The sequence below is a fragment of the Triticum dicoccoides genome, chromosome 3B, assembly GCF_002162155.2.
Source record: "Triticum dicoccoides isolate Atlit2015 ecotype Zavitan chromosome 3B, WEW_v2.0, whole genome shotgun sequence".
Lineage (NCBI taxonomy): Eukaryota > Viridiplantae > Streptophyta > Magnoliopsida > Poales > Poaceae > Triticum > Triticum dicoccoides.
The window spans coordinates 686,006,591-686,020,885 of NC_041385.1; the positions used below are offsets into that span (position 1 = coordinate 686,006,591).

The 14,295-nt window shown below is 48.7% G+C and overlaps 1 protein-coding gene across 1 annotated transcript; it reads right to left on the reverse strand.

Annotated features, from left to right (window-relative positions):
* Window positions 1-10,685: 10,685 nt before the first annotated feature.
* LOC119281838 (phospholipase A1 EG1, chloroplastic/mitochondrial-like) lies at window positions 10,686-12,467 on the reverse strand. The gene has a single exon (XM_037562258.1). The coding sequence runs from the start codon at window positions 12,364-12,366 to the stop codon at window positions 11,005-11,007; it is 1,362 nt and encodes a 453-aa protein (XP_037418155.1). The 5' UTR covers window positions 12,367-12,467; the 3' UTR covers window positions 10,686-11,004.
* Between the last annotated feature and the right edge of the window lie 1,828 nt (window positions 12,468-14,295).

Genomic DNA, 14,295 nt, shown 5'->3' on the forward strand with positions numbered 1-14,295 from the left:
GACGTCCTCTAATTGTTGTTGCATCTTTTACGTGGCTGCAATTGGGTTCTAGCAAGAACGTTTTCTTACCTACGAATAACCACAACGTGATTTTTTGTCAACTTCTATTTACCCTTCATAAAGACCCTTTTCATCTAATCCGCTCCAACTAAAGTAGGAGAGACAGACACCCGCTAGCCACCTTATGCAACTAGTGCATGTCAGTCGGTGGAACCTGTCTCACGTAAGCGTACGTGTAAGGTCGGTCCGGGCCGCTTCATCCCACAATACCGCTGAAGCAAGAAAAGACTAGTAGCGGCAAGCAAGTTGACAAGATCTACGCCCACAACAAAATTGTGTTCTACTCGTGCAATAGAGAACTACGCATAGACCTAGCTCATGATGCCACTGTTGGGGAATGTTGCAGAAAATTAAAATTTTTCCTACGGTTTCACCAAGATCCATCTATGAGTTCATCTAAGCAACGAGTCATGGGAGAGAGATTGCATCTACATACCACTTGTAGATCGCATGCGGAAGCGTTCGAGAGAACGGTGATGATGGAGTCGTACTCGCCGTGATTCAAATCACCGATGACCAAGTGTCGAACGGACAGCACCTCCGCGTTCAACACACATACGGAGCGGATGACGTCTCCTCCTTCTTGATCCAGCAAGGGGGAAGGAGAGGTTGATGATGATCCAGCAGCACAACGGCGTGGTGGTGGATGCAGCAGAACTCCGGCATGGCTTCGCCAAGCTGCTGCAGGAGGAGGACGAGGTGTAGCAGGGGAGGGAGGCGCCAAGACACAAGGGGTTCGGCTGCCCTCCCCCCTGCCCTCCTTTATATAGGCCCCCAGGGGGGGCGCCGGCCCTGGGAGATGCAATCTCCCAAGGGGGCAGCGGCCAGGGGGGTGGAGTGCCCCCCAAGGCAAGTGGTGCGCCCCCCCCCCCCACCTAGGGTTTCCAACCCTAGGCGCAGGGGGGCCCAAGGGGGGGTGCACCAGCCCACTAGGGGCTGGTTCCCCTCCCACTTCAGCCCATGGGGCCCTCCGGGATAGGTGGCCCCACCCGGTGGACCCCCGGGACCTTTCCGGTGGTCCCGGTACAATACCGGGGGACCCCAAAACTTTCCCGATGGCCGAAACAGCATTTCCTATATAGTTTTCTTTACCTCCGAACCATTCCGGAACTCCTCTTGACGTCCGGGATCTCATCCGGGACTCCGAACAACATTCAGTTTGCTGCATACTCATATTCATACAACCCTAGCGTCACCGAACCTTAAGTGTGTAGACCCTACGGGTTCGGGAGACATGCAGACATGACCGAGACGGCTCTCCGGTCAATAACCAACAGCGGGATTTGGATACCCATGTTGGCTCCCACATACTCCTCGATGATCTCATCGGATGAACCAAAATGTCGAGGATTCAAGCAACCCCGTATACTATTCCCTTTGTCAGACAGTATGTTACTTGCCCGAGATTCGATCGTCAGTATCCCAATACCTTGTTCAATCTCGTTACCGGCAAGTCACTTTACTCGTACCATAATGCATGATCCCGTGACCAGACACTTGGTCACTTTGAGCTCATTATGATGATGCACTACCGAGTGGGCAAGTGATACCTCTCCGTAATACGGAGTGACAAATCCCAGTCTCGATCCGTGTCAACCCAACAGACACTTTCGGAGATACCTGTAGTGCACCTTTATAGTCACTCAGTTACGTTGTGACGTTTGGTACACCCAAAGCACTCCTACGGTATCCGGGAGTTACACGATCTCATGGTCTAAGGAAGAGATACTTTGACATTGGAAAAGCTCTAGCAAAACGAACTACACGATCTTGTGCTATGCTTAGGATTGGGTCTTGTCCATCACATCATTCTCCTAATGATGTGATCCCGTTGTCAACGACATCTAATGTCCATAGTCAGGAAACCATGACTATCTGTTGACCAACGAGCTAGTCAACTAGAGGCTTACTAGGGACGTATTTGGTCTAAGTATTCACACGTGTATTACGATTTCCGGATAATACAATTATAGCATGAATAAAAGACAATTATCATGAACAAGGAAATATAATAATAATCCTTTTATTATTGCCTCTAGGGCATATTTCCAACAGAAAGATCCTAATATATATATATATATATATATATATATATATATATATATATATATATCCAATTGGATGTAAGTTAGCATGAACTATTGCTGTTGACATCACCCAAAGGTGAATACATTGGGAGGCGAAATTATAAGCCCCTATCTTTCTCTGTGTTCGATTAAAACTTTGGACCCATTAATATTACGTGAGTGTTAGCAATTGTGAAAGACTATATGATAGTTGAGTATGTGGAGTTTGCTAAATCAAAGCTCTGAAATAGACCCTTCCTAAAAATAAGATGAATTGCAATTGTTTGATGACTGAGAATGAAGTTTGTTAGTTTTAAAGAAAGTTTATAGTCTATGCTTTAACATGTGAATAGCTTGTTACTTGATCATGAAAAGTTTTATGAGATGAACTACTGTTATGACATATAATCATGCTAGAAAAGGTGATTGAAATTATCATTGAACAAACTTGTGCACCTGCTAGCATTCACACTTCATAAATTCTTTCTTTTATCATTTACCTACTCGAGGATGAGCAGGAATTAAGCTTGGGGATGCTGATACGTCTCCAACGTATCTATAATTTATAAAGCGTTCATGCTATTTTATTATCTGTTTTGAATGATTATGGGCTTTATTATACACTTTTATATTACTTTTGGGACTAACCTATTAACCGGAGGCCCAGCCCATATTGTTGTTTTCTTGCCTATTTCAGTGTTTCGAAGAAAAGGAATATCAAACAGAGTCCAAACGGAATGAAACCTTCGGGGGTGTGATTTTTGGAACGAACATGATCCGGGAGACTTGGAGTACAAGCCAGGGAAGCTTCGAGGAGACCAGGAGATAGGAGGGCGCCCCCCCCCCTACTGGGCGTGCCCCCTGTCTCCTAGGCCCCTCGAGCACCCCCCCCCCTCGACAGACTTCTTTCACCTATATAATCCCATACACCCTAAAAACATCGGAGGAGATGATAGATCGGGAGTTCCGCCGCTGCAAGCCTCTGTAGCCACCAAAAGTTAATCGGGACCCTGTTCCGGCACCCTGCCGGAGGGGGGATCCCTCACTGGTGGCCATCTTCATCATCCCGGCGATCTCCATGACGAGGAGGGAGTAGTTCACCCTCGGGGCTGAGGGTATGTACCAGTAGCTATGTGTTTGATCTCTCTCTCTCTCTCTCGTGTTCTTGAAGTGATACGATCTTGATGTATCGCGAGCTTTGCTATTATAGTTGGATCTTATGATGTTTCTCCCCCTCTACTCTCTTGTAATGGATTGAGTTTTCCCTTTGAAGTTGTCTTATCGGATTGAGTCTTTAAGGATTTGAGAACACTTGATGTATGTCTTGTCGTGCTTATCTGTGGTGACAATGGGATATTCACGTAATTCACTTGATGTATGTTTTGGTGATCAACTTGCGGGTTCCGTGACCTTGGGAATCTATGCATAGGGGTTGGCACACGTTTTCGTCTTGACTCTCTGGTAGAAACTTTGGGGCACTCTTTGAAGTACATTGTGTTGGTTGAATAGATGAATCTGAGATTGTGTGATGCATATCGTATAATCATGCCCGTGGATACTTGAGGTGACAATGGAGTATCTAGGTGACATTAGGGTTTCGGTTGATTTGTGTCTTAAGGTGTTATTCTATTATGAACTCTATGATAGATTGAACGGAAAGAATAGCTTCATGTTATTTTACTACAGACTCTTGAATAGATAGATCAAAAAGGATAACTTTTAGGTGGTTTCGTACCCTACCATAATCTCTTCGTTTGTTCTCCGCTATTAATGGCTTTGGAGTGACTCTTTGTTGCATGTTGAGGGATTGTTATGTGATCCAATTATGTTATTATTGTTGAGAGAACTTGCACTAGTGAAAGTATGAACCTTAGGCCTTGTTTCCTACCATTGCAATACCGTTTACGCTCACTTTTATCGCTTGTTACCTTGCTGTTTTTATAATTTCAGATTACAAAAACCTTTATTTACCATCCATATTGCACTTGTATCACCATCTCTTCGCCGAACTAGTGCACCTATACAATTTACCATTGTATTGAGTGTGTTGGGGACACAAGAGACTCTTTGCTATTTGGTTGTAGGGTTGTTTGAGAGAGACCATCTTCATCCTATGCCTCCCACGGATTGATAAATCTTAGGTCATCCACTTGAGGGAAATTTGCTACTGTCCTACAAACCTCTCCACTTGGAGGCCCAACAACATCTACAAGAAGAAGGTTGTGTAGTAGACATCAAGTTCCGTCAGCATGACATCGTGATGACGGTGTTGATGAAGCTACCAACGCAGGGCTTCGCCTAAGCACCACTACGATATGACCGAGGTGGATTATGGTGGAGGGGGCACCGCACACGGCTAAAGATCAATGATCAACTTGTGTGTCCATGGGGTGTCCCCCTCCCCGTATATAAAGGAGTGGAGGAGGGGAGGGGCCGGCCCTCTCTATGGCGCGCCCTGGGGAGTCCTACTCCCACCGGGAGTAGGATTCCCCCCTTCCAAGTAGTAGGAGTAGGATAGAAGGAAGGGGAAGAGAGAGGAGAAGTAAGGAGGGGGCGCCGCCCCTCCCCCTAGTCCAATTTGGACTAGGCCTTGGGGGGCACGTGGCCTGCCCTAGGTAGCCCCTCTCTCTTTCCCGTATGGCCCAATAAGGCCCAATACTTCTCCTCGCGAATTCCCGTAACTCTCCGATACTCCAAAAAATACCCGAATCACTCAGAACCTTTTTGATGTCCGAATATAGCCTTCCAATATATCGATATTTACGGCTCGACCATTTAGAGACTCCTCGTCATGTCCCCGATCTCATCCGGGACTCTGAAAAAACTTTGGTAATCAAATTACATAACTCATAATACAAATCGTCACAGAACGTTAAGCGTGCGGACCCTACGGGTTCAAGAACTATGTAGACATGACCGAGACTCATTTCCGGTCAATAACCAATAGCGGAACCTGGATGATCATATTGGCTCCTACATATTCTACGAAGATCTTTATCGGCCAAACCGCATAACAACATACGTTGTTCCCTTTGTCATCGGTATGTTACTTGCCCGAGATTCGATCGTTGGTATCTCAATACCTAGTTCAATCTCGTTACTGGCAAGTCTCTTTACTCATTATGTAATGCATCATCCCGCAATAACTCATTAGTCACATTGCTTGCAAGGCTTATAGTGATGTGCATTACCGAGAGGGCCCAGAGATACCTCTCCGACAATCGGAGTGACAAATTCTAATCTCGATCTATGCCAACTCAACAAACACCATCGGAGACATCTGTAGAGCACCTTTATAATCACCCAGTTACGTTGTGACGTTTGGTAGCACACAAAGTGTTCCTCCGGTATTCAGGAGTTGCATAATCTCATAGTCTGAGGAACTTGTATAAGTCATGAAGAAAGCAGTAGCAATGAAACCAACACGATCATAATGCTAAGCTAACGGATGGGTCATGTCCATCACATCATTCTCCTAATGATGTGACCATGTTCATCAAATGACAACACATGTCTATGGTTAGGAAACATAACCATCTTTGATTAACGAGCCAGTCAAGTAGAGGCATACTAGGGACTATAGGTTTTGTCTATGTATTCACACATGTACTAAGTTTCCGATTAATACAATTCTAGCATGAATAATAAACATTTATCATGATATAAGGAAATAAATAATAACTCTATTATTGCCTCTAGGGCATATTTCCTTCAGATCTCAGTGGCGCCGAGAGCACGAAGCTCATTGGTGATATCAGTCAAGCGATCGAACATGAGCTGGACATTTTCATTGTCATTTCTCTTGAAGCGGTTGAAAAGATTGCGAAGAACATCGATTCTGTAGTCTCTCTGAGTTGAGACGCCTTCATTGACCTTGGACAGCCAGTCCCAGACCAGCTTTGCAGTTTCCAGTGCACTCACACGGCCATACTGCCGTTTGGTCAGATGACCACAGATGATGTTCTTGGCAGTTGAGTCCAATTGCGCAAATCTCTTGACATCAGCAGCGGTGACGCCTTCACCGACTTTGGGAACGCCAGTCTTGACGACATACCAGAGATCAACATCAATGGCTTTAATATGCATGCGCATCTTGTTCTTCCAGTAGGGGTAGTCAGTGCCATTGAAGACGGGGCAAGCAACGGAGACCTTGATTATCCCTGTAGTCGACATAGTTAAAACTCCAGGTGGTTAAACTGAATCACACGGAACAAGGGAGTACCTTGCTCTGATATCAATTTAAAGTGCTAGTATCGACTAGAGGGGGGTGAATAGGCGATTTTTATGGAAGTCTTCAAAACACGATGGCTTTGAAGTCAAACAGGTAAACTGAACCTATACAGTAAGCAGCAGAATGAAGACTACACTAGACAAGCATTAGTCAAGCATACAATACAATGAAAGCACGAAGACTAACTGCAACTAGGTATACATGATCAGTATGGAAGATAGTACGAAGCTAAGCCGATATGAGTCTTCACACAATGAAGTCAAATGAGTCAGGCAGGCAAGCAATGACTTCACGAAGACAAACTATAAAGTAAGAAGAGTAAGGGATAGAACCAGTTGCTTGGTGAAGACAAGGATTTGGTAGACCAGTTCCAGTTGCTGTGACAACTGTACATCTGGTTAGGGAGGCTGAGATTGAACTCAGAAGATTGTGTCTTCACCTTATTCCCCTTGAGCAAAAGACACTCAGTCCTCGCCCAATCACTCTAGTAAGTCTTCGAGGTAGACTTCCAAACCTTCACATACTTCATTCACCAGCAATCCACAATGACTCTTGGATGATTAGAATGCGACGCCTAACCGGCTGGAGGATTCACAGTCCTCAAGTGTAACAAGTCTTCGGATCACGCGGACAGAAAGACTTCAGTGATGCCTAACACTCTTTGGCTCTGGGTGTTTTGGGCTTAGTCCTCGCGAGGATCTCTCTCTCAAATGCTTTGGAGGTGGGTTGCTCTCAAACAACAAAAGTCGTGCACTAACTCTGAGCAGCCACCAATTTATGGTGCAGGGGTGGGCTATTTATAGCTAGGAGGCAACCCGACCTGATATGTCGAAATGACCCTGGGTCACTAAGGAACTAACACGTGCCCAATGGCCAGATTTTAAACACATGCGGCAGCTTGGCTTGGGCTACAAACAAATCTGACTCATCTAGCTATGGATAAGGTTTGCTCTCATTGTCTTCGCTCGAAGACATAGGATTTGGTTGAGCATCACTTCAGTCACTCTGACTTTGTTCACTTGGTCCCCACTTAACAGTACGGTAGTTCCTATGACTCGATAAAGAAGAAAGGAAACTACAAAACAGCTATGTCTTCGCACTCCATGGTCTTCAAGTGAATATCTTCACATGCCATAATATTTGTCGTGAATATCTTCATGAACCACCATTGTCTTCAATGTCTTCACACATTTTTAGGGGTCATCTCTGGTAGGCAAACTGAATCAATGAGGGACCACTACTTGTGTTATCCTATAATTCCCACAAACACATTAGTCCCTCAACCACGTTTATCGTCAATACTCCAAAACCAACTAGGGGTGGCACTAGATGCACTTACACCTCTGATCCCACATCTCATGTTTTTTCTTTTGGCTTCCAAATTTGAATATATTGTATCTTTTTAAAACAAAAGGTCTAATTTATATTTTGTTTGCATATTCATGTTCTTTGTGACAAAGGCTTTCACACAAAGATATATTTTGAATACATTTTAAAACTTTCTTAAGTTTCAACTGCTAAAACTTTGTATGAGGTAACGACAAAATCAGAAGTTTTAGAAACCGAAACTTGAAACTTGGTGTTCCCTCGTGTGAAATCCAATGACTTTGTGGACCACGTGCCAAACCAGGCGATGGGGCAAGTTTCATCTACTAAAACTTGATAGGAACTATGATCAATTTAGCAAGTTTCAAAATCTAAAACCCTAAATCCTAAATAGTAAACCCTAAGACCTAAGCCCAGAACCCTAAAACGCTAAAAGCATATGAAACTTGGTGAAACTTGATAAACCCTAGTAAAACTTAATGTTACAATTATTCGGTTTTAATAGTTGAAACTTTAAATTATTTTTAGAAAATTATCGAAATGTATTCAAGATTGGTCTTGTTCGAAGTTCCTCGCCACGACGAACACAAATATGCAAATGAAACTTAATTTGTATTTTTGGTTCAAAATATAGAGTATTCCCTCCGTTCCTAAATATTTGTCTTTCTAGAAATTTCAACAAGTGAATACATACGGCGCAAAATGAGTGAATCTACACTCTAAAATATGTCTATATACATCCATAAGTGGTAGTTCATTTGAAATCCTAAAAAGACAAATATTTAGGAACGGAGGGAGTAGATTGGAAATAAAAGATGAAATGGAAAGATAATAAGAGATCAGGCGGATGGCTTATGCATCTCTGGCAAAACTTGTAAACAACATATATTGATGGACCCCACCCTACAGTAATAAAAGGTCTAAGGCTAAACAAGTTTATTAATAGTTATTAAAGCAGTCGAGCGGCCAGACATGATTGAGCAGATACATGCCTCTGCAAATTTCTGGGAGTCACACACTATATTTGTCGCGGAAATGATGTTTTCTTTTTGGAAAGCAGCTACAAAGTCACTCGAGATGTATAACTAGAGGTTATTTGGAAAAAGAAATGGAGGTAAACGGGCCGCCGCCATTTGAGATCTCTATAGTGGTAAAGAAATTTCCGACGAACTGCCATCTAATCCCTACTGACATCATTATCTTGAACAAAAGTCGAAAAACCCCTTAGAGCTACAGTGTCGTACCGCATCATGGACCTATTTAGCCATGCCACAAAATTTTACTTTCGCTATCTTTCTCTTTAGCAAGTACAGTGATGTTTTGAACGGATTGCTAAAACGGCTTACATTTCTGAATGTGCAAAAGTCTAGTACTCTCTCCGTTTCATAATGCAAGACGTTTTTTTTTTATAATACATTAGTGTTAAAAAACGTTCTACGTGGGACAGAGAGAGTAGTAGTCTAGCACGACGCACGGTGGTCTGCCGAGAAGCAGGTGGTGTAATTGACCAAAGCTCAGTTAGCTGTGCGACCCTAGCTTGCACTGGTTTATTATCTTTTTTCCATTTTGGTTTTGATCCGGCCGGAACCGGAAGGGTGGTGATGATCTCATCCAAACCAAACAAACATATATCCAAGGAAAGGATCAAAAGGCAAAAAAAATTGATATAAGTACATGAGCAAACCGCGTAGCAGCTCCCCGTCAAAAAAAAAACGCGTAGCAGCTCGTAGGCCGGAGCTGAGCAGGAGGAACAAAATCCGAGTGGAAAGCAACGAGCGAGTCGAGGATTGGAGGGATAGATAGGCAAGCATCAAGCTGACGAGTTAGCAAGAATACGCACCTAAACAAGCCTATTATAAGACTTTGGTGTGAACGAATCGAGGAAGCGTCGGTCATCCCAGCTTCCGTCGTGCCCGTATAATTTTAAAACGCGCGCGAATTCAATCATTGTGACGAAAAGAGTTGCGCCATAACTGAACTACGATACTCCACGATAAATGGCCACATGTCAGGGCGTCGTGCAGAGCGGTACGCTTATGACAATGGTACGATCGGAGCAAGGATGTGGGTTTGGCATGCTTAATTCGGGTCCATGCCACGTACCCTGCTTACATTAGTTTGAAGCCCAACATTTCACCTGACCCGTGCCTACCTGCATTTGCATTCCAGGCAAGACGACCACTGTTTTCAGAGCAACGGGTTGGCTTGCTCTGCTAACCAGGTCTAAAAAAAAAGAAAAGAAAAAAAGAAAGGAATACTTCGTGTCTGTGAACAAATTGCGCTGCAAAAGGTAAAAACACTCTTAATCAATTAGTAATATTCTTACGGAGCATTTTGGAATCCTGCAGAAAGTAGAGCCGATTATCCATCTTAGCGACGCGATTACTATCTGATAACGCACTTGTTATCCCTCGGACGCCACTTTCCGGAAAAAGGAGAAATGCGTCAAGGCATCCTCGCGTATGCCAGATGAGCGAGCCAGCCCCTTTCCCTCGCAGAAAACGAACAAAAACTTCGTGATCGTGCCGGATCGCCGTCACCGGAGTCACGTACTAGCAAGTAACGAATTTGGCGCTGGCCCACCCCGCCCGGCAGCACACACATTTTCGGTAGTACGCCAAGAGTTTTTTCGCGGCCAGCTGAACCGAATGGGTTCCGGGCGGGCGGTTCCGTTGGGCGAGCGCGTCATCCCCGCCGCCCGTCACCGATCCAACGGCCCCGCCCGGGCAGGAGATTTTTGGCAAGCCACCCGCGTATCTCCGGGTACAATCACGCCGCGCTGACGTGGCGGGCCAGGAGTGCTCGCTTGCCGAGTCCGATGGAACTCTTCGTTCCATCCGAACACACCGTGTCGGTTTTCCGTTTATGGATTGGAGGTTGGAGCTCATCACAAGTTCACAACGAATTATGGAGTATGTGGTGTCACTGCTCACTGCTCACAGTGTGTCTGAAGAAGGAGCGGAGCAGAGCAGGGCGGAGATGAAAATTGAAACCAAAGAATCTGTGCATGTTTTGCGATCTCTCTTGAATGCATGCATGTATGTACAGGAAGAAAGAATGATGGGTGACCTTGAAGCTCTCGAACTAGAAATAGATTCGACGAGGATCAGTGACCGGCCAGTTAAATCAGAGGTTAATTCCTACTGGTAGTTCTTTTTTCAAATGAATTCCTACTAACTAGTACTCCCTCCGTTCAGAATTACTTGTCGCAGAAATGGATGTATCTAGATGTATTTTAGTTTTAGATACATCCATATCCAAGACAAGTAATTCCGAACGGAGGGAGTAGTAATCACAGTGGTCTTGCGCGGGGTCAGGCCGTCAGATCAGCCCCAGGGTCTGGACGAGGCCGCCCATCTGCAGAGCCGCGTACTGCCACTGCAATGCGCCGGCGCGCTGCCGCCCCACGAAGTCGATCACCTTGCCGACCACGCCGCCGCCGTCGCCTGCTGCCTTGGCGGCCGCCGCCGGCTTCTTGAGCAATGCGATGTAGGTGCCCAGGTCGTGCACGGCGGCAGGGTCGCGGGCGCTGAAGTAGTCGAGCGGGAGCTCCACGCCGACGTGCGTGTAGCAGGACGCGCGCCACGGCCGGAGCACCCCCGTGGTGGCCTCGTTCAGGAGGATGCCGGGGAGCTTGGTGATCGGGTCGTGGACGTTGGCCACGCGGAGCGCCTTCACGCCCAGCTCGTCGCACCGCGCCTTGAAGGCCGCGTTGCCCACCCGAGGCCCGCCGAAGGAGAAGACGGTCACGGGCGCGGCGCGGTTCAGGCCCAGCTCCGCCAGGTCGTAGGCCAGGAGCAGCGCGAGGGCGCTGCCCATGCTGTGGCCGGCGAGGGTCACGCTCACATCCTCGCCCTTCTTGGCGGAGTGCGCGTCCACGAGGCGGGAGACCTCGCGCAAGAGCTGCTCCCGGCAGCTGCCGGCGCCGCCGAAGCGGCACGTCTTGTCGGCGGAGGTGTAGAGGCTCAGGAAGCCGGACTCGACCATGACGTCCGGGCGCGGGTCGCAGGGGTCGAGCCGCGCCGGCTCGAGGGAGCTCATGAAGTTGGCCATCCACTCGGCGGGGGTGACGGTGCCGCGGAACGAGACGAGCACGTCCCGCCGCCCGAGCCGCCGGGTCATCTCGTCAGTGGACACCGCCACGTAGCCGATCCACCGGCCGCGCCCGCTGGTGGAGGCCTCCATGGTGGGCACGGTCATCACGTCGGGCGCCGCGTAGATGTACTTGGTCACCTCGTAGCCGGCGCCGGCCATGCCAACCTCCTCCAGCATGCGCTCCTTGCCGTACTTGCAGTTGAGGTACCGGCGCGAGGCCCGGTCGAGGTCGAATGCCTTGTAGCAGGCGTCCACCAGCTCGCCGTACCGCGCCACCTCGCTCCGCAGCACCGGCGCCGGGCCGTCGAGGCCGAGCAGCCCCTCCCAGTCGTCGCACCCCTGCAGCTGCCGCCACATGCCCGCGACGGACGACGTCCTCCGCGCGCCGCGTCTCGCCGTCGCCACCGGCTCGGCCGCGATCGCCGACGTCGAGGCGCAGCCCTCCGCCGTCAAGGCCGCGGCCGCTCTGCACCGCGCGGCGCGGCTCATCGTCTGGCTCCTCGCGCCGGAGAGCGTGGCGTATTGCGGCCTGAGCGCCATTGCTGCTGCGATCGAGGTGGCTGTGCTGGTGGCGGGCGCGAAGGCCATGAGCTAGCAGGTGCGCTGCGATGGAGGCGGTGAGAACGCGAAGACCATAGAGAGGGAGAGAGAGCAGGAGAGGGGGAGGAGGACTGGAGGAGAATGGCAGCGACGAGGATGATGATGCATGGGGCGCGCGCGCGGGAGGGCATATAAAGGGTCCGCGGGCGGGACAACTCGGCTTGCGGTGGCTTGCACGCATGTCTCAATCTGCGCGGGAAGAGAGAAGGTACTACTACAGTGGTCAGTTTCCAAGCCAGTCAGTCAGGGAGGGAGGGAGGGGGGAAGCTGCCACTGCCGCTGCCGCTGCGCGCCTTTTCGGAATGATAACCAACTTGGCCATGACAGCCGCGCAACCTCCCCTCCCCACACCACACCGCACCGCACCGCACCTCGATCGACTGGCAAAACCCCAAAGAAATCGAGAAGAGCTGCGACGACGACGACGACGGCTGCTGCTAGCGATTGTGGGATGATTGGAACGCGCACGTAATTCTCGTCCCGTGTGGGGTTTAAGTTTTTGACCGCCGTGGAAAGATCGTTTTCATCCATCGGAGATGTTCGGCGAGTGATTGACTGCTGGACCGACGGCTTGGACAATTGGACAGGGTACTTTGTGCTGGGATTGGTGCTGGGGATTGACAGGTACGCGTAGTAGAAGTGTACGATTATGGTCATAGTCATAATCGTACTGTTATTTATTCAACTCATGAGTCGTGACCGGGAGGAACGGGATCTCAGATTGGTTGGATCCTGCCTGGCCTTGATTTCTCAAGATCGCATAAAAAATTGAACAGTTTTGCTAGAACTCATCTAGATGAGATTTAATTTGGTCTCATTCATCTTTTATAGTCATTGGATGTGATGCTATAAGATGCGTATGTGCTACGTGGGTTGTATTTGTTCTTGTTTTCCAGGTGAATGAGACCAAATTACGTCTCATCTAGATGAGTTCTAGGTACTCCCAAAATTGAACCAGTCCCATGTTTTCAGGCAGGGCAGGCAGATGGATATGCTGCTGCCGCCTCAGTGGAAGCAGAGCAGCACTCAGCTCCCTCCCTCCCTGGCTCAAGCCTGAACTGAAGGGGTGGTCTCTCCTTTCAGAGACTCTCTGTTGGTCAGTGAGATGGTAGCTACGGTACAGTAGTACATTCCCCTCAATTGCTTAACAATTACAGTCACCCAGCACTACATTCCTGCAGAAGCCAGCGAGGAAGTAACAGTGCAGACAGTTAGTAAACCCTGCATCCGGCTACAATGGAGTCGCCGATCAGAACACCGGCACGGCAGCAGCGGGGACACGGTTGAGTGCAGCACGGCGGCGAGGACGTGCGCCGCGCCACCGTCACCATCCATCATTCCTTCCATCCACCCGCGCCCAGGGTCGTCGTAGGGGGGGCAGCAGCAGTACGACCTACGCCACGGCGGAGCGAGGCGAATTGATGCCGAAAAGCTCGCTCGATCGGTCGCCCGTCCCTCGGCGATTAATGGCGCAATTAAGGGCGCCGGTGGAGGTCGTCGCGGGGGCTACGTGGGCGAACGGAGTCCACGCCCGGGGCCGCGCCGCGTACGTGGACGCCCCCGCCGGCCGCGCTTTGGGGTTTCATTAGCGGTTGGCCGCCCGCCCATGCTAGCCAAGCTCTGCCGCGAAAAGGTTTAGGCCGCGACGACATTGCTAATGCGGGGGATTAATGCCGCGGGAGGGGACGTTTAGCGCCCAACCGTGACGCTGCCTCCCCTGCGCCGCGGAGGGTCAACGCCAGCGACGTGGCCCCGTCCACGTCCCTTGCTTGGCCTATCCATCTACTAGCTGGTCTTCTTTCTTCTTCTTGTTTCTTTCTTTCTGTGTGTTGAATTTATAGCGACTTTTTACCACTTATACTTAGGGTGTTACTAGGTCTCAACTAAGTCTCAGTCAAGTCATATACTCCCTCCGTT